At 42.8% G+C, this 19,166-nt stretch overlaps 2 protein-coding genes and 2 long non-coding RNA genes across 4 annotated transcripts in view; 2 read left to right on the top strand and 2 right to left on the bottom strand.

Annotated features, from left to right (window-relative positions):
* LOC148342241 (uncharacterized) overlaps positions 1 to 19,166 on the top strand; it is a 230,223-nt gene that overhangs the window by 94,083 nt on the left and 116,974 nt on the right. The window lies entirely within an intron of this gene.
* On the bottom strand, positions 2,360 to 3,803 carry LOC148342252 (uncharacterized). Its single transcript, XR_015842009.1, has 2 exons — positions 3,045 to 3,803; positions 2,360 to 2,697 (listed from the first exon to the last, which is right to left on the bottom strand). It is a non-coding gene; the product is annotated as an uncharacterized LOC148342252 (long non-coding RNA).
* LOC148342251 (uncharacterized) lies at positions 9,987 to 10,985 on the bottom strand. Its single transcript, XR_015842007.1, has 2 exons — positions 10,672 to 10,985; positions 9,987 to 10,324 (listed from the first exon to the last, which is right to left on the bottom strand). It is a non-coding gene; the product is annotated as an uncharacterized LOC148342251 (long non-coding RNA).
* Positions 11,034 to 17,386, top strand: LOC148342250 (uncharacterized). The gene is made up of 3 exons (XM_088285514.1): positions 11,034 to 11,229; positions 11,281 to 11,480; positions 16,415 to 17,386. The coding sequence occupies exons 1-3, from the start codon at positions 11,034 to 11,036 to the stop codon at positions 17,384 to 17,386; spliced, it is 1,368 nt and encodes a 455-aa protein (XP_088141640.1).

Below are 19,166 nucleotides of genomic sequence, written 5' to 3'. Positions count from 1 at the left end.
CTTGGCGATGAGTCATGTGCCTCTTTTCGTTAGCGGCTAGCTAGCTAACAAGCTAAGCTAACTACGCCGAAAAGCATCAACGCGCGAAAATGAGATTATCGGGACACAAAGACTTAATGAATTATATCGACGTCCTTGAGAGTAGCACTGGACATCCTGTGAAAAAATTACAGTCAGTTCCACACTGAATCAGAAGAATTTAGCGGTGGGTGTTTTTGTTCCGGTGTGGACCTGGTCGGTGGATGTGGTCGAGGCGCTTCGCAAGCTGCGCGCTTGCTAATGACGTATGCTTTAAGCACGTATTTTTCAAATATATTTCTTTGCCTCTGTGTTTGTTTTTGCCCCTGGCTGTTCTGTTTTGATATATATTTTATATAACATTTTAATTCAGTTGATGAAAAAAATTAACAAAATAACTAAATTAACGCCGCATTCGCGAGTCAGCTCCGACGTCACTTCCGCCTATTTCCCGAGAAGCCGCTGCTGGAACAGCAGTGGGACGTTTACGTTTCTCCTACCGAACTTGCAACAATACTGTGGTTCACTCGGGCTGCTAGATTGTATGAATATAATGTCTGCATATACTAGTAGTGCTTCTCAATTATTTCACGCCCGCCCCTACCAAGAAGAAAAAGATTCGCGCCCCCCCACCACCACCAATTTGTTTTCTGTCTTTGTAGATTGATATTAGATTGTCAATAAAATATCCCTTAACTAAGCTAAATTGACAAGAAATATAATTTTGAGAACTATTATAGTGAGGATCTCGAAACTCAGTACTATGTTGTGCAAATATTGATGAGATGACAAATATTTGTCATGTTATTGTTGGAGTTGGGTCACCGTGGAAATAAGAAGTAGTTCGTAAATCAACCTTTAAAAGCCAAACTTACTCCAATGCGTGTTCGTTTTTTGTGCTCAAGAAGAAAAGGGTAAAAAAAAAGACTCAACAACTGATTAGAGTTCCGATATTTAGTTTCTTCAATTTCTGGAGTTCAGGAAATAATACAAAGACAGATATCTGGGCGTCTTTTTCTTAATCTCACGAGAAAACTGCACTCGGGCGAGCACAGTCGAAAAATGCGCGCCATCTTTCAGCCCAGCTTCAGTTTTTATAGGAGTTTTATATGTCAAAGGTAATGTAGGTTGAATCGGTCGTCCTCGCTCCCTCCCACGGCACGGGTCCACGTCCAAGGGAAGGTCCTCCCCAGGTTAGTCATCGTGTGGATAGTTGATTCCCGTCTGGTCCCCAAGACTGGCACGCCAAGGCTGGCCTTCTCCGGCGGGCAGTCCCTCCGTCTCTCTCTCCGCTGGCATTCTTTTGTAATCTTGTCGGTGTGTGCGCGTGTATGTGCTCGTGTATGTGCAGGTGTATGTATATGTCTGTGTGTGTGTATGCGTACGTGCATGTGCTCCGATCTCCAATTGTTCTGTCTTTCAGAATGTGTTTTTTTTATAGCGTCTGTGTGAGTCCTGCAGTGCCCAATTTGGTATATTTGCATCTCTACAGCCCATGTGGAGAATGTGCTTCGTCGTATTTGTCCATGAAGTGCTGTGAATGTGAGGGCAGCTCATGGAAATGCTATGTGTAGAGGTTATTTTAGATTCAATTAGTTTCTTCTTATTTTCGTTGTTCAACCTCTTCGTTTGGTGGCGAATAAAAACAACTTTTTACGCGTGAACAAACACTGATGGTCGAAGCACGGCAAAAAGACCGTGTTGCTCCTTCGCCATCATCTTTATTTCTTCTTCAACCAAAAAACACTTTCTTCTTCGTGCATTACAGTAAATAAAGAATTGCGCCCTCTAACGTTGACACATTTCACTCCACAAATCAAAATAATTACAAAAGACAAAGAAATGTATAATTTCTTCTCACAAACATGCAAATGGCAAAAAACAAATATTTGCAATCATTATCCATAAAAATATAAACATTTGTGAAATGGCGCTAACAACTCATATTCAGAGACACAAAAGACAAGGGCCCGGAAACCCTCAGTGTTGAGAGAACACTATATCGGCAAAGGTAGGCCCCGCATTGTCTCCCTATACATCGATGACGCCGCTGAAGAAAGCGGACACAGAGACTGTGACTGAATAAGTCATCAGAGCTGAACAGAATATCATTATATTATATGGCGAGCGAAGGGTTGATGATGGTGTAACCACCACAATTGAACTAAGCAGCGTCACACTCAAGCTAAGTAAAATAAATCAGAATTTGTTTGTGTGTACCAATTATTTGTAAGTATTCAACTCAAGACTCATCTATCTTGGGTTGCAGGGAGATTGGCGGCAGCAACTCTACTTAGAGCAATAATAAACCTCCAATAGAAACAAGACACACTTAGAACAATTAACAGGAATATGTGAACAGTTGTATTTATATATCCCAAACTCCCCAATATTCAGAACATTCAATCTCTCTTTAAACATATATTCGTGTTAGTTTGTGTCAAAATTGGTGTCAGATCTGACCCACAAAAAAAAAATGTCTGAGATCTCAGAAAAAACAAACAAAAAGGAAAAAAAGATTTGTCCAAAAAAAATCCTCTTGACGGTCCTACCACCCTCCAGGGAAATAGGTGGCCACGGGAATCCAACGTCACTCGCCGGCGTCCTAGGAAGTATCCAATCCACTGCCGGTGCAGTTCAAGCTTTAGACGATTCTTTTAGTCCCAGAAAAAAAACAGCCTGCACGAAACGTGCAGAGCAATCATTCAATGTGGCCCCAAAAACAACAGTGCAACAATCGTCCAGTGAAAAAGAAATTAAATAGAATAAAAGAAAATACGTGTATCTAACACACATGGAGTCCTTCGTGAGCCTGTTAGCTTATCTCACTAGGTAGTACACTTGCTAGGAAGGCATGTGCGAGTAAAATAGTTTACAATGCTTTAATTTTTTCAGTTATATCTCACCATTAGCTAATAACAATCTCAACGTTCACAAACCTTCATCCTGACTGTTTTTTTCAGTTAAACATCATGAGATACATTGACACAGGAATGTTAATTAGGCACATTCGACAAAAAACTCACCAGGATCGATAGTCTCAAAATAAATCGAATTTCCTTGGCAAGAAAACACCACAGGATTTGAACTCCATTCGCTCACAGTTCACACAAAAAAGTTCAACGGACCAGTATGGTCTATTCAGAGCCTTTCTCCTTCAAACTCGCATGAAACAAAATGCTAGAAAGTTCTCTACGTCTCTCGTACGAGATGAGACGTCATATCAATGCTGCGGTGCGTTCTAGGTCCGTAGGAAATAGTAACAGCGCTAAGAAAAAATCACATTAACAGAAAATAAGAATAGGAATAAAAAAAGGCTGAGCCAAACATGGGTTACATTCTCCCCCTCTAAACGGCATGAGTCTCTTCATGCAACGTTTTACAGCTTGGGCATTGTGGAGGTTGTAGTACAGCTCTCGAGAACGCAACGCTTAAAGCCTGAAAAAAAGAACTAATAGCCAAGTTCAGTGGCTCTCCCAGTTCATCATAGGTAAACTTTTTAGGTTGACGTCTTTCTCTTTCGGAGCGTCGCAAGCCTATTGACTTAACCGCCGCATCATCTGTTTTGACAGTGTCAGTACTGGGTTTACAGTCTGAGGGAATAACTGTGTCAGTCAGGGTAGGAGTCAAGTCAGGTTCAGGGATCTCAATAAGATGGTCGGAAGACCTATCTGTAGATGGCAACTCAACACTACTCAACCCAGGAACTTCATGTTGTGAGGTCATGATGGACCTATCAAGGTCAAGTGTTGGTTTCTCTGGCCCTGCAATATCAGAAGATGACACTGAGGGTCGGACATGCTTAGGAGGTTGGAATTTAACAGGAAACTGCTCAGTTTGGGTATAAGGGCCCTTCGTGATTATCTGCCGCTCCCGTGAGTCAATACAAAATATCTCTTCATCACTCGTTTCATCCTTGTCACTGTACTCTCCTTCACTTCCAACATCAGTCTCCATCATCTTATTTGTCTTGCTCCTTGTCTTCACTTTCCTTGAATTGTCTCCTGGAGAATCGGATTCATTCTGATCCTCCACAGGTAAGAACCCACAAGGCAAAAGAAGATCCCTGTGTAAAGTGCGCTGAGGACCCTCTCCAGTCTCTGGTTTAACAACATAAACAGGACTGTCCTTGATGCGTTTTACAACAGTGTGAATGGTTTGCTCCCAACGATTTGCCAGTTTGTGCTTTCCTCTGACATTAACATTCTTTACTAGGACCCTATCACCAACAAAGAGTTCAGCAGCTCTTATTTTGTTGTCAAAACGTGTCTTATTCTTCTCACCCATCTTCTTTGAGTGTTTGGAAGCAAGAGCGTAGCTTTCTTGGAGGTTTGCACGAAGAGTTTTGACATAATCTGAATAGGACTTTGGACTAGATTTGCCAGGGTATGTACCAAGGATAAGATCAATAGGCAACCTGGGCTGTCTGCCGAACATTAGTTCGTATGGGGAATACCCTGTCGTGTCATTTCTGGTACAGTTGTAGGCATGCGTTAAGGGCTTGACGAAGTCTCGCCAATGGAACTTGTCCTTCTCCTCCAATGTGCCTAACATAGCTAGCAATGTCCTATTGTAGCGTTCTACAGGGTTTCCCCGGGGATGATACGGAGTGGTACGGATCTTCCTCGCCCCAACCAAAGCACAAAGCTCCTTGACTATTTTAGACTCAAAGTCTCTCCCTTGATCACTTAGCAGACGGCAAGGAAACCCATAGGGAATGATCAAGTTATCCCAAAGCGTTTTCGCTATCGTTTTAGCTTTCTGGTCTCTTGTAGGTACTGCTATGGCAAATTTTGTAAAATGATCCGTCAATACTAACACATTCCTTGTGTCTCGACTATCTGGCTCAATGGACAGATAATCCACACAAACTAATTCAAGTGGGTAAGTCGTGTGAATGTTTTCCAGCGGGGCGGCTCTTTGGGGAAGACCCTTCCTCATGACACATCGAGGGCATTTCCTGCACTTATCTTCAATGGACTTGGCCATTCTTGGCCAATAGAACCTAGCTCGAGCAAGATGTAAGGCACGGTCAAATCCCAGGTGACCAATCTCATCATGTACACCTTTCAAAGCTCTTTCACGATACTGATGAGGTAGTACTAACTGGTAGACTAGAGAATCTTGGTCTTTACACTTCCTGTATAACACTCCATTTCTGAGTTCAAGTTTGTTCCATTGGTTTAGCATGACCTTAACATCAGCGGATTCGTACTTTGTTTCATTGAGTCCAGGTTTTGCACCTCCTTCCAACAAGGTTATGACACGTGCAATAGGGGGGTCCATCCTTTGTGCTGTGTGCCAATCAGCATCTGTCATTAAGGGCAAGATATTTTCACCATATGCTTCAGGGACTGCTGTAAGGTCAATAGCGAGAGACTCGACAACAACAAAAGGTTCTGATGGAATTGAAACAGAATGGCGCTGGCACAAAGCAGTGAAAGTTTCATGATCCATTTGATTTGATGAATCAATGAGTCGCATTTTCATGTCATTAATACGAGCTCTCTCTTTGCAAAAAGCCTCATCTTCATAAGGTGGTTCTTGTGGCCGCCGAGACAACCCATCGGCGTCTTTGTTCGCTTGACCAGCCCTGTACTTGATGGTAAAGTGATAAGTGGACAAGGCAGCCAACCACCTGTGTCCAGCAGCATCCAACTTGGCACTTGTTAAGACGTATGTTAGAGGATTATTATCAGTCAGGACAACAAAAGAAGAACCATACAAGTAATCGTTAAATTTGTCACACACAGCCCACTTGAGGGCCAAGAATTCAAGCTTGTGTGTGGGATAATTTTGTTCGCTTTTGGAAAGCCCCCGGCTCGCATATGCAATTGCCCTAAGCTTCCCCCCTTGCTGCTGATAGAGGGCAGCTCCCAAGCCATCACGACAAGCATCAGTGTGCAGTATGTATGGGAGCTGTGGATCTGCAAAGGCGAGAATAGGTGCTGAGGTTAGTTTCCTGATTATCGTGTGAAACGCTGTATCACACTCTGGAGTCCACTGCTCTGCAAGAGGCTGAGTCGGACTGCGAGTTAGCTGAGGTGGCTCTCGTTTGTAAATTTTTCCTCGTTTCTTTGGTGGGTGATAATTTGTAGTAAGACGGTTAAGGGATTTAGTTATCTTGGAATATCCTTCAATAAAACGTCGATAGTACCCAGCGAAGCCTAAAAAACATTTTAACTCTTTGACAGTAGATGGACGTGGCCAGGTTTTCAAAGCTGAGATTTTGTCCGGATCAGTATGTACTCCATGGGCATCCACAACATGTCCTAAATATTTAACTGAGTCTCGAAAGAAATGACACTTTTCTGGGGACAGTTTAAGCCCATAGTCTCTGAGACGTGACAGGACTTTCATCAACCTGTTCTCGTGTTCCTCCAACGTGTCTGAGAACACAATTAGATCGTCCAAAAAAACAAGCACTTCGTTCAAGTGGAGGTCACCAACACACCGCTCCATGAGGCGTTGGAAAGTGCCTGGGGCATTCGTGACACCTTGTGGCATCCTATTAAATTCATAGAAGCCAAAGGGGCATACAAAAGCTGTCTTAGGCTTGTCTTCTTCAGCTACCTCAACCTGATAATAACCAGACTTAAGGTCCATGACAGAAAACCACTTCGCCCCACTGAGAGCTGTGAATGTTTCCTCAATATTTGGGAGGGCGTATGCATCTCTTATGGTCCTCAAATTTAACTTGCGATAGTCTATGCATAGCCTGATGGATCCGTCCCTCTTTTTAACCAATACAATTGGTGAAGCAAAGGGGCTTTGAGACTCACGGATTATACCTGCGTCAAGTAGCTGTCTGAGATGCTGCTTCACTGCTTCTCTGTCGCTTGGGTGAATGGGCCTTGGACGTTCTTTGAAGGGTGTCTCATCGTGTAACCGGATCTGATGCTTTACAGCAGTAGTGTGGCCGTGCGACATGTCATCAAGAGCAAAAACATCAGAAATGGATAGTAACTTTTCCCGGATGCGCTCTTTCCATTCCTCTGAGATGGGAGACTCGTCAAGATCGAAGATGAATCTACTGGTCTCCTGTCCCGGTTGATTTAGGGAAACTTGAGGTTTAACAGGTGTAAAAGGGGACACCTGCTGGGCTACACAAGCTTGTGCAAGAACGCTGGTTGGCCGCAGTGTCACGCTACGTTCACCCACATTATGTACAATGACAGGCACTTTGGTACTGGCCCTAAAAGGAATGTCTACAAAAACGGACTCGATCAGCAGGCCTCCTGGCAACTTGTACTGCTCATGCTGTTCAAGCACAAAGCTCGTGTATGGGTTTGTTCTTCTTAATCTCACATTTCCCATGAGACATGTTTTCTGGTTTGGAAGAATTGTGACAGGCTTCTTACTATGCAGCATTACCGGGTAGGGATCGGTATCATTTCTCTGAGCCTGGGCAACATGTTGTAGGATCATTGCAAACTCTTTGGAGCGTATTCCTTGAATAAACGCAGGCCCATTTTGCTCCACTAATTGTTCATAAAGTCGCAAAAGTACATTTGTCCCAATCAGCAATGGAATTTTACTGTTAAAGTGGCATTCGGGAACTACGAGTGCTAGTACGACCAACTCCTGCTCTTCTCCTATCATATGTCGTGGGAAGGAAATGTGCGTCTGAATGTAGCCGAGGTATGGGACATTCTGTCCTCCGGCTCCCTCAATTTCAAGAATAGTGTGGATAGGTTGGATGGAAAGATGAGAAAGGTGCTCTTTGTGGAAAGACTCAGAGATTGTCGTTACTTGTGAACCGGAATCTATTATAGAGTCACATGGCGTCCCTTCAATCAGTACAGAGGCTGCACAGCGTGGGCCTATGAGACCTTTGGGCAAAGACAATTGAGGGTCGAAAATGTGTTCGGGTTTCATCGGGCAAGTGTTTTGCTGTTCAGTGTCAAAAGATTTGGGACTCTGAGAATCAATGGTTGCAGCTCCTGGATGTCCCACAGCAGGAGCTGCCATTAGTTTAATGCAAAAGGAGCTGAAGCCTGTCGTGCCACAAAGTCAGCTTGTTTCTTCTTCAACTCAGCGTTTTTCTCTCTGACGTGGACAGGGTTTGAATCATTCGTGCAATGAACTGCTATGTGATTGTCTTCCCCACACTTGAAACAAAACCATGCACGAGGCATGCCAGGGATTTTAACAGAGGTTCGTGACTGTCTTGAATTGACATATAAGGACTCCTTAGGCTCAGTTGCACCATATTTGTGTGCAACCCTTTGGTTTTGGATAAGCATTTGGACTTGCTTGGTTAACTCAGCAATTTGCTTTTCAATGTTAGCAGGTTCATTTGTGGGTTGTGAATCTACAGGGGGACTAGACATTGGGGTGGTGGTCTTTTCCTTTTTGCTCAACTTTTCCACTTGCTTTGTGAGTTCAGTGACCTTTAAATCAAGCTTTGCAGTTTCGTCATCAAATGAAGTGGGGCTTGTCAGCGACGCTTGGTCAAGGACGGGCATGTTAAATACAGAGTGGGCATGTGCAGCAGCCTTTGTTGCACCCAAATGTTTTTTCATACGGTCCAATTTAGCTGTCCGTCTGTCTTCCTCTGTCCGCAACATGAGAATGAGGTCCGGGAACGAAGGGGGGGAACTCTTTTTCCCTTCAAGCTGAAGACCTATTATCAAACTCTGGTCCCAGCAACCCCGAATGAACTGTTTAAGGAGTAGCTCATTCACATTTGTAGTAGATGCACCCCCTCTAGAAATAACTCTGGTGAGAAGACTGTGAAGGCGACTCAAGAAAGCGGAGGGCTTTTCTCCATTGTTTTGGTTGGAGCCCAGAAATGAAGCGAAAAGTTCTTCTCCATCCTCAACAACGCCAAAAGCGGATTCAAGCTGAGTCACATATGTTGATGGTAGTGCAGTGACTCCGAGGGGCTTTACAATGTCTGAAGCAGGGCTAAGTAAGCTTTCAAGCATCCTTCTTACTTTGTGTGCATCAGTCAAAGAAGAGTCGCAAAGTAAAAGATCAACTTGGGTGCGCCATGTCTCATAATCAACTTCACCGTTGGGCCGAGGAAGTCGACCTGAGAAGGTGCGTATTTTTGCATGTGCAAGGGACGTATGAGTTGGCTCGTTACGTATAATGTGCTCAACCACCACTTTCTGGACATGAGAAGGGTTGTAAATGCTCTCATCTAAACGAACAGCACTAGGACTAAAAGCACTTGTGGGCTCTGCTGGTTCACTTTGATCACAATAGTGAGTGTCAGTATCAATGTTTTGGTCATTAGTCGGTTGTGTCATAGCATTAGGTGTGGGGCCCGCCTGTAATTCACTTTGAAGGAAACTAAGGAAGCCTACCTTGCCACTATTTCCCATAAACTCAAGTTCTCTAAGGTACCGACGGGCCACTTCTTTGCCCATCTCCCCTTGAGCGATATCTCTAATAGTTTTAGAAGACCAAGTCGAACTTGGGTTATTGGGGCTTGCAAGTTCCCCTAAGGTCGCAGGATCAACTTCCAAAATAGCCTGTTCTGATTCGTAGATAACGAGAGTTCTGCCTTGCGGTTGGTGTGGCTCATCTGGAACCCTAATGACCTTTTCTATTTTACCATTTATCACAAAAACATCAGAAATATGACCATCTGTGCAAGTTGGTTCAATTCCTGTGACATACAACGTTTTTTGACCATCAACTCTAAACCGCTGACAAAGATCCATTTTTTTTCCAGGGATATAAGTTATAATTAAGCGTATCTTATGGGTTGGAGGTAACAAAAGCCACTATGCCAATCTCCTGGCTGGCTCGCCACAATTTGTGTAACCACCACAATTGAACTAAGCAGCGTCACACTCAAGCTAAGTAAAATAAATCAGAATTTGTTTGTGTGTACCAATTATTTGTAAGTATTCAACTCAAGACTCATCTATCTTGGGTTGCAGGGAGATTGGCGGCAGCAACTCTACTTAGAGCAATAATAAACCTCCAATAGAAACAAGACACACTTAGAACAATTAACAGGAATATGTGAACAGTTGTATTTATATATCCCAAACTCCCCAATATTCAGAACATTCAATCTCTCTTTAAACATATATTCGTGTTAGTTTGTGTCAAAATTGGTGTCAGATCTGACCCACAAAAAAAAAATGTCTGAGATCTCAGAAAAAACAAACAAAAAGGAAAAAAAGATTTGTCCAAAAAAAATCCTCTTGACGGTCCTACCACCCTCCAGGGAAATAGGTGGCCACGGGAATCCAACGTCACTCGCCGGCGTCCTAGGAAGTATCCAATCCACTGCCGGTGCAGTTCAAGCTTTAGACGATTCTTTTAGTCCCAGAAAAAAAACAGCCTGCACGAAACGTGCAGAGCAATCATTCAATGTGGCCCCAAAAACAACAGTGCAACAATCGTCCAGTGAAAAAGAAATTAAATAGAATAAAAGAAAATACGTGTATCTAACACACATGGAGTCCTTCGTGAGCCTGTTAGCTTATCTCACTAGGTAGTACACTTGCTAGGAAGGCATGTGCGAGTAAAATAGTTTACAATGCTTTAATTTTTTCAGTTATATCTCACCATTAGCTAATAACAATCTCAACGTTCACAAACCTTCATCCTGACTGTTTTTTTCAGTTAAACATCATGAGATACATTGACACAGGAATGTTAATTAGGCACATTCGACAAAAAACTCACCAGGATCGATAGTCTCAAAATAAATCGAATTTCCTTGGCAAGAAAACACCACAGGATTTGAACTCCATTCGCTCACAGTTCACACAAAAAAGTTCAACGGACCAGTATGGTCTATTCAGAGCCTTTCTCCTTCAACTCGCATGAAACAAAATGCTAGAAAGTTCTCTACGTCTCTCGTACGAGATGAGACGTCATATCAATGCTGCGGTGCGTTCTAGGTCCGTAGGAAATAGTAACAGCGCTAAGAAAAAATCACATTAACAGAAAATAAGAATAGGAATAAAAAAAGGCTGAGCCAAACATGGGTTACAATGGCAATGATTATGAGAGGGCTACGGGAAAAATATAAGCCTTTCACGTTAATGGTGACGCACGACTCAATGGACGTTTCGCTGGGGGAGTTCAAGGCCAAATTATGGAACTTCGAGGCAGCGGAAGACAAAGGATCGCTCGCCGAGGAGGCGGGCGAGAGAGTGATGAAAGCACGGGCGGCGCAAAAGAAGAAAAGCAGACCGCCGACGGAGCTGGCGTGTTGGCGATGCGGCGAAAAGGGTCACCGTAAAGATAACTGCTCAAAGACTAGTTGGTGTAGTTTCTGTTAACACACAGGACACGCGGACCAAGCATGCCGGAAGAAGCGCGGACAAAGCGCTCGGTACGCGTGCGTCCAAAAAGGTGGAGACGATGACGCCGGTGGCAGCCATGAAATGCAACATGATGACGCCAGGAGAGCAACCGGAGGTGAGGATTACTCCTTCAAGACGGAGACTGAGAATACCAGCTGGACAGCACAGCAGATGCAACAAAAGGTACTGATTGTGGACACAGGTGCATCGTCCCACTTTATGAATGACAAAAGATGGTTTAAGAACTTTGTGAGCAATTTCAGGCCGGAGAAACACAGCATGGGGCTCGCAGATGGGAAACGTGTTTTTGGGCTGGCACAAGGCAAGGGAAACGCACAGGTGTGTCTAATAGACAGTAAGGGGCGTCGGTGTAAAGTTACGTTCAAGAACGCTCTCTACATCCCATCCTTGCCTCAAGAACTGTTTTCCGTGAAGCGAGCTACAGCTAAGAGTGCCAAAGTGTTCTTCAAGGAAGGTGAAGACGTTCTTACGGCGCCTGATGGTCCAACATTTGTTATTTATTATGTGTATAAAAGAATGTACTACTTGAAAACAGAGTGTGATAAAAATGGTGTGTGTAAAGTCAGCCATGATATTCAGACATGGCACGAGATAATGGGGCACTGCAACTATGAGGATATATTGAAATTGCAAAATGTAACAGTTGGCATGCACATTAGTGGTGCGAAACACAAGCTTGATAAAGAATTAGAATTAGAAATCCCTTGTGTGTGTGATGTATGCATAAAAGGGAAGTTAACCCAAACGAGAAACCGAAATCCAACTGACAAGGTAAAGACATTGCTAAAACTGATGAACACAGATTTAGCTGGTCCGATAAGCAACTAATCCATTGATGGTTTTAAGTATGTGCAATCTTTTACAGATGTGTATACAGGTGCGGTGTTTGTTTATTTTTTGAAAGCAAGGATGATGGCGATGCTCTTCAAGATACCAAGAAGTTAAGATTCCCTTTATTAGTCCCACAATGGGGAAATTCGAGGTTCGAACCCAGGCCTCCTGGGGAGACTGGGACCAGAATGTGGCGCCTTAGACCACTCGGCCATCCAGTTCTTATCTGATGTAGCACCATATGGCACTGCGAAATACATACGATCAGACAATGGAACCGAGTTCACAAACAGAGACTTTAAGACACTGCTACGAAAGAACAATATGAGACATGAAACCTCCTGTCCTTATTCCCCACACCAGAATGGCGTAGCAGAGAGGGAATGGCGTACTCTCTTTGAGATGGCCAGATGTAAGCTTATTGACTGCAACTTACCAAAGAGCCTGTGGCACAATGCTGTTCAGGAGGCGGCATATACAAGAAATCTGTGTTTTAATAAGCATACAGGCACCACACTATACACGGCACTGACAGGAAAAATGTGTCATTTATGAAGGATGCACAAGTTCGGGTCAATATGCTATGCCTATCAACAAGACAGGATTAAACTAGACTTTAAGTGCGAAAAAGGACACTTTGTAGGGCATGACAAAGGCAGTCCAGCCTTTCTAGTTTATTATCCAGTGAGGGAAAGGTGTTCCCACAGACTGGTAAAGTTTGTCACCAAGACAACATGTGAAAATGAAACGCTGACTTATGAGTTAGATCTGCAACCTAGAGTGAGTTGTGAAGTCAAAGACACCCCACAACCTAGTGCGAGCACAGACATACAAATTGGTGGTTCAAAACAACCAAAAGATGATGATGACAAGCACCCTAAAGGGACACCACAGGTCCCAAGCAGTGGGAGATATCCTACTCGAGAGCATAGACCACCGGGTTATCTAAAAGATTATAGTCAAGACAGCAGTGAGGAGGAGGACAGTACACTCGTGAGTATAGACTACTGCTACAGAGTAATGTGTAATATTCCCCAAAACTTTAAAGAGGCCATGACATCAACTGAGTCAAAAAAATTAAAGGAAGCAATGGACGAGGAGATGAAGTCCTTCGAGGACATCCAGACTTTTACTTTGACTCAATTGCCAGATGGCAGAGAGACAGTGGGAGGAAAGTGGGTCTATTCAATCAAGGAAGGCAGTGATGGACGTGAGATGTACAAGGCCAGGTTTGTGGCTAAGGGATATAGCCAGAGAGCAGGAATAGACTATGGTGAAACATTCTCACCGACAGCAAATCTGACTCGTGTACGGGTGGCGATGCAAAAGGCTGACGTAAAAACAGCTTATTTGCACGCACCCATTGATAGAGAAATATACATGGAACAACTTGAGGGTTATGAGAAAGGAAGAGATGGGCTAGTGAATAAGCTGGAGAAGTCCATTTACGGCCGAAAACAATTTGGACGTAATTGGAATTTATTACTTCACAAATACCTAATCGGGAACAAATTTATCCAGAACCCAGCAGACCACTGTGTATACACAAAAGAGTCTAAAGTAGAAGGGAAAGTGATCATTGTTATCTGGGCTGATGACCTCATCATTGCCGCCAATAACACAAAAGTGGCTTCGAGGAAGTGAAGAGCATGCGATCCACCAAGTTTAAAATGAAGGACCTAGGCAGGTTAAAACATTTCCTTGGCATGGTCTTCAGCCACTCGGAAGGCCGTGTAAATGTGACACAAAACAAGTACCGTATTTTTACGGCCATACGACGCGCTGCCTCAAAGGGCACAACACCAGTTGAGGGTGCTATTTCTGTCTTTAACGCATATACTAGGCACGCCGCATTACAAGGCGCTAGCTTGTTCGCTAGTTCACTCACGATGGCGAACGCCGCATTACAAGGCGCTAGCTCGTTCGCGCTAGCTCATTCGCGCTAGCTCAGCTGGGTTTGCGCTAGCTCATTCGCGCAATCTCAGCTGATGTCAGCTCACCAGGACTCAATCCCATTAGGAATTGCTGTCAGAGATATCACCCCATTTTAATGACAGATGTCATGAAGCTATTAGGAGTCACTGTCAATAACAATGACTTTAACCAATCACAGGTGTCTTGGCAATAGTCTACTAGATAGCGTCAGGGGAGGGACTTCACTGGTCACCACACTCCTTAGAGCAGGGATGTCCAAACTTTTTGCAAAGGGGGCCGGATTTGATGTTGTAAAATATGGGAGGGCCGACCCCGGCTGACATTAACTACATAAAGAACAATATATTCAAACACATTTTAGCAAGTGATTCTGTGTTTCACATTTGCTTTTTTATTTTCATTTAAACAATCAAACATGTATTTTGGTTCATTTGAAACATGAACATCACATGCAATTGAATATTTGCTTAACTTTTTTTCTTAAACAGAAGTAATTATAGTCTTGAGTGCAAATAATATTTGAACATGAATTATATCATCATGGGAGTTCAATGTTCACAGAATTTTTGAATTACAGAAAAGATTATCCACAAGTGCAAGGACTAATTTGATATATATGACATATCATCAAATATAAATGTTGAATGAACATTTTATTCTGGAATGAAAACCGACAACTTGTCTAAATTTGTGACTGAACAAAACAAAATTAAGTCAGTTATTTAAATGACAAATGACTTGCCTGCATTAATGTGACGGGTGATACTGAGATCTGGACTGCAGCACAAAGGCCAGGTCTGGCTCAAAGGCAGTGGTATTGATGCGCGAGGTGAGAGTCTGTGAGCCGTGTCCTCGCGCGACTCTGATTTAAGTTCATAACCGAGAATGTCTTTTCACACAAATACGTCGACCCAAACAAGCTCAGCATTTTCCTAGCAAACTCTCGAATGTCTTGAAACCTGCCTTTATCCATCTGTCGGTAAAAGTTGTCGAGAGAAAGTTGCCGGTGCCGACTGCGGCTCTCTGGGTCACACTGCGGCTCAATGAGCTCCAGCTGGGCTGGAACATTGTCTGTGTCCACGGAGAAAGGTGATGAAAAAAGAGGATATGCTTCTCAATAGCTGCAAAATTCCGAAAGCGTCGTGTGAACTCTTCAGCCAAAGACTTCCTATCTAATGCGTACTTTGTTTGCGCAATGATATTGCTCTCAGTCAACTTTCCTTTTTTTGTTTATTGTCGCCATTTTAGAAATTGGGGGTAAAGGTCACCCGGGGTGATGTCGCAGAGTGGTACTGCCTCTAGTGGGTAAATTAGGAACAGCAATTAAGAAGAGAGCGAACTAAGCACTGTATATGTGCGGGCCAGAATGTATTAATTTTATTACAGAGGCTGCGGGCCAGATGAAGTTTGACCCCGGGCCGCATTTGGCCCCCGGGCCGGACTTTGGACATGTCTGTGCTAAAGGGAGGTTTACATCGTAGGACGTAATTTTGTGAAATGCCCCCATGGTCCGGTCCAAATCGGGGTCGCACGCATTGATTCGTGTTCGGCAGGCACAAGTCAAGGTAGCAGGGTAGAAACAAAATAAGACAAAGTCGCCGCCTGAGGTTTGACTTGGCCAAACCAAATTTGTCTTTTTGTGTCCTGCAGACGTCAGTGAAAACGATCTCCTTTCTGTGAAAGAGGAGCCAGACTGGACTCACATCAAAAAGGAGGAGGAGGAGGAGGAGATCAACAAGTCACCAGTGAACGTTGTCCATATAAAGACTGACGATGAAAACAAGGATGAGAGTGAGGACAAGAGAGGGGCGGAGCCTCCAAGCAGTAGCTCAAGTCATCACGTGACAACAGAAGGCCGGGAGGAAGGATACAACCTCTACGTGGTCTCCCGGACGAGTCGGCGGTCCCCCGTCGACGACGAATGTATCCTGCCGGCACCCATATTACCCCACGACTCGGTCCGGAGGACCGGTCAGGGAGAGGGCGCCGCCACTATCTCTTGCCACCTTTTGGCTATGGCTCCTGCGGTGCCCCCGACTCATTCCCCTCCGGCAGAGGATTTTCGGCGACGCACCTCCCCCTCACAACGGCCTCTCCACCGAGCCGCAGAAGGTGATTGCGCTAGCTGGGCGAACCTTGGGAGGTTCCGCCCAGGCGCCAGCCCAACAACAACAACAACAACAACAGAAGGTGATGAAGACCACTGGGGGCCATCACAAGCACATAATGAGGACACATTATCAGACGCTCATGACGATGATGATGATGATGATGATGATGGGCAAGCCAAAGGTGAAAAGGCACATCACACTGACTCATTAACTTCAAAGCTGTCTTTAAAACCGCACACAAGAACACACAGTGGAGAAAAACCATTTTCTTGCTCGGTTTGTGGCAAAAGCTTCTCTCGAAAGTTTCATTTAACAATCCACACAGGAACACACAGTGGAGAAAAACCATTTTCTTGCTCGGTTTGTGGCAAAAGCTTCTCTCGAAAGTTTCATTTAACAATCCACACAAGAACACACAGTGGAGAAAAACCTATTTCATGCTCAGTTTGTGGCAAGAGTTTCTCTGACAAGTCTAATTTAACAAGCCACACAAGAACACAGAGTGGTGAAAAACCTTTTTCTTGCTCGGTTTGTGGCAAAAGCTTCTCTCGAAAGTCTCATTTAGTAAGGCACACAAGAATGCACAGTGGAGAAAAACCTTTTTCATGCTCAGTTTGTGGCAAGAGTTTCTCTGACAAGTCTAATTTAACAAGCCACACAACAACACACAGTGGTGAAAAATCTTTTTCCTGCTCAGTTTGTGGAAAATGCTTCTCGAAAAAGACATATTTAACAGAACACACAAGAACACACACTGGAGAAAAACCTTTTTCCTGTACAGTTTGTGGCAAAAGCTTTTATGTAAAGTCAATTTTAACAGATCACACAAGAACACAAACTGGAGAAAAACCTTTTTCCTGCTCAGTTTGTGGCAAGAGTTTCTCTCTGTCTCATTTAATAATTCACACAAGAACGCACAGTGGAGAAAAACCTTTTTCCTGCTCAGTTTGTGGCAAGAGTTTCTCTCGAAGGTCTCATTTAATAATTCACACAAGAACGCACAGTGGAGAAAAACCTTTTTCCTGCTCAGTTTGTGCCAAGAGTTTCTCTCAAAAGTCGCGTTTACGAAACCACACAAGAACACACAGTGGAGACAAGCAATTCAGTTGCAGCGTTTGTTCTAAAAAATTCTTCACTAAACAGAGTGCTGAGAGACACGATTGTGCTGGCGAGAATTGCAGCGATCCTTGAAGATTAAAAAAAGAAAAAAAAATGAAAGAACCGACTCTTTGTGGTAAGATGTAAATGTGATTTTCAATAAAATATGATGAAATTGAATTTTGCAAAGCTCTTTTATTGACACTAAGCCAATGTGATCAGTGCCAGAAGAAGCAATGTGTCTGAGTGATGATGATTTGTTTTGGTGTTTACATCAAACATGTAAATAAAATTTATTGCCTTTACCTGGAATAACATTTTTTAACATTATGCTTTTCAGTTGTCTTTTTAATCGTACTTAATGGAAAAGGTGTGAGAAGAAACGGTGCTTATGAAATTGGTGCCTTCGACAATCATCAATAAAATCACTTGTTCCACTTGCGCTGTGTGAAAAGGTGAAAAACTAAACTCGTAGTTGAACTATAAAAAGAACCAGAAAGAGAAACGCAAATAGTCTCGGTTTCTCTTTCTAGGTTGAGCTCTATCAAGCATTTGGGGTTTGTTGCTAAGCAGAATCTCACTTCGGAAAAACTATAATTTTGTCAAATATACAAAATACTCTTTTCATGCTATATTATATTTTTTATACTTTGGATTGCTTATATAATGAAATCGGGAAATATTAAAATTTCAAATTGGAAACCACATACAGACTTAATGCAATTAATAAGAAATATAGAAACATTTTATAAATATTGAACACATTGAGAAGAGTTAATCTTGAAATAAATATTGAAATATAAAAAATACTTAGGTATTAAATTAATTCAATAACCCGACCCCGGAATGAGTGGCAGAAAACGGCTGGATGGATGGAATAATTTAAATTGCACACATATTCAAATGAACAAATATGAGAATATCAGAAATATTCAAGTGTGAAATAAAAAGGTTTAAATTAATATTGATAATTTTACATATTAAAATAATTGAATAAATATTGTAGTATTACATTAGCACGCTTAAATATACATTGAAATAAATAAAAAAAAAGTTGTGTATTTTTAAATGGCCTAATATAGATATGGGAAGTAATTCTCTTTATGAAACTATGAAGGGACTGGAGCTCACAGAAGTGACCAGTCTTGGTTCTGAAGTTCCGATGTAACCAGATACTGCCCTGAGAGAAAATAGGCCTGAGCATTGTTTATGGTGGGGGCAATTCTCTCGCCAGGTCAGTGACCTTCCAGCATATGAGAGTAATTTCAGGTGGTCACGAGTAGACTGGTCGTATCAACGGGGAGACGCATCTGTTCTCCCTCTGGGGGACTTTTGGAGGGAAATCCCGAAGACTAGCGTGATGGGAATGCATATGCAACAAGGGAAAATTAGATATTCATGTCCTATTTGGGCATTCCCTGTAAGAAGGGAATGTCTGAGAGGGGGCTCGCACGTTTTTGGGGAGACTTCTTTTGATATCAGCATGTGACGAGAAAAAATCTTTTTCGAACCAGTTCTTTTCCATCACCAATCCAGCCTTGCTCGGCTGCCTGTCCGGAAGGCAGCAAGGACCCACACTTCAAAGACAAAATATACTACATATTGAAAGAAAAATAATACTCAAATATTGAAATAAGTATAGAATTGAATGAATAAACAACAAAGAAATAAATACCTCCTGGAAAATATCATTATTTATCAACAATTGTCAACATTTTTCTTTCTTAAACATTCTTCAGCAATTGTAATTTTATTTTTTTTTATTTTACTTTTTAAGTTACTTCAGTGCATTTCACACCTGTGCCTTCGGGGAATTCCTACTTTGTTCTACTTGAATAAATCCCCATCAAAATACCATCATTTATGACTGTGA

This window comes from Idiotropiscis lumnitzeri, chromosome 2, assembly GCF_059441095.1.
Source record: "Idiotropiscis lumnitzeri isolate Australia: NSW breed Sydney's pygmy pipehorse chromosome 2, RoL_Ilum_1.0, whole genome shotgun sequence".
NCBI classification, from domain to species: Eukaryota; Metazoa; Chordata; class Actinopteri; order Syngnathiformes; family Syngnathidae; genus Idiotropiscis; species Idiotropiscis lumnitzeri.
Note: the sequence above shows the minus strand (reverse complement) of the source record. Positions and strands in the feature narration are given on the sequence as shown.

Bases quoted from the DNA above. Each gene is read 5' to 3' on its own strand.
- LOC148342250 (XM_088285514.1), top strand. From the start codon at position 11,034: ATGGTGACGCACGACTCAATGGACGTTTCGCTGGGGGAGTTCAAGGCC. The intron at 11,230-11,280 runs GTAAAGATAACT...GTTAACACACAG, and splicing joins ATGCGGCGAAAAGGGTCACC to GACACGCGGACCAAGCATGC. The intron at 11,481-16,414 runs GTACTGATTGTG...TTAACTTCAAAG, and splicing joins CACAGCAGATGCAACAAAAG to CTGTCTTTAAAACCGCACAC.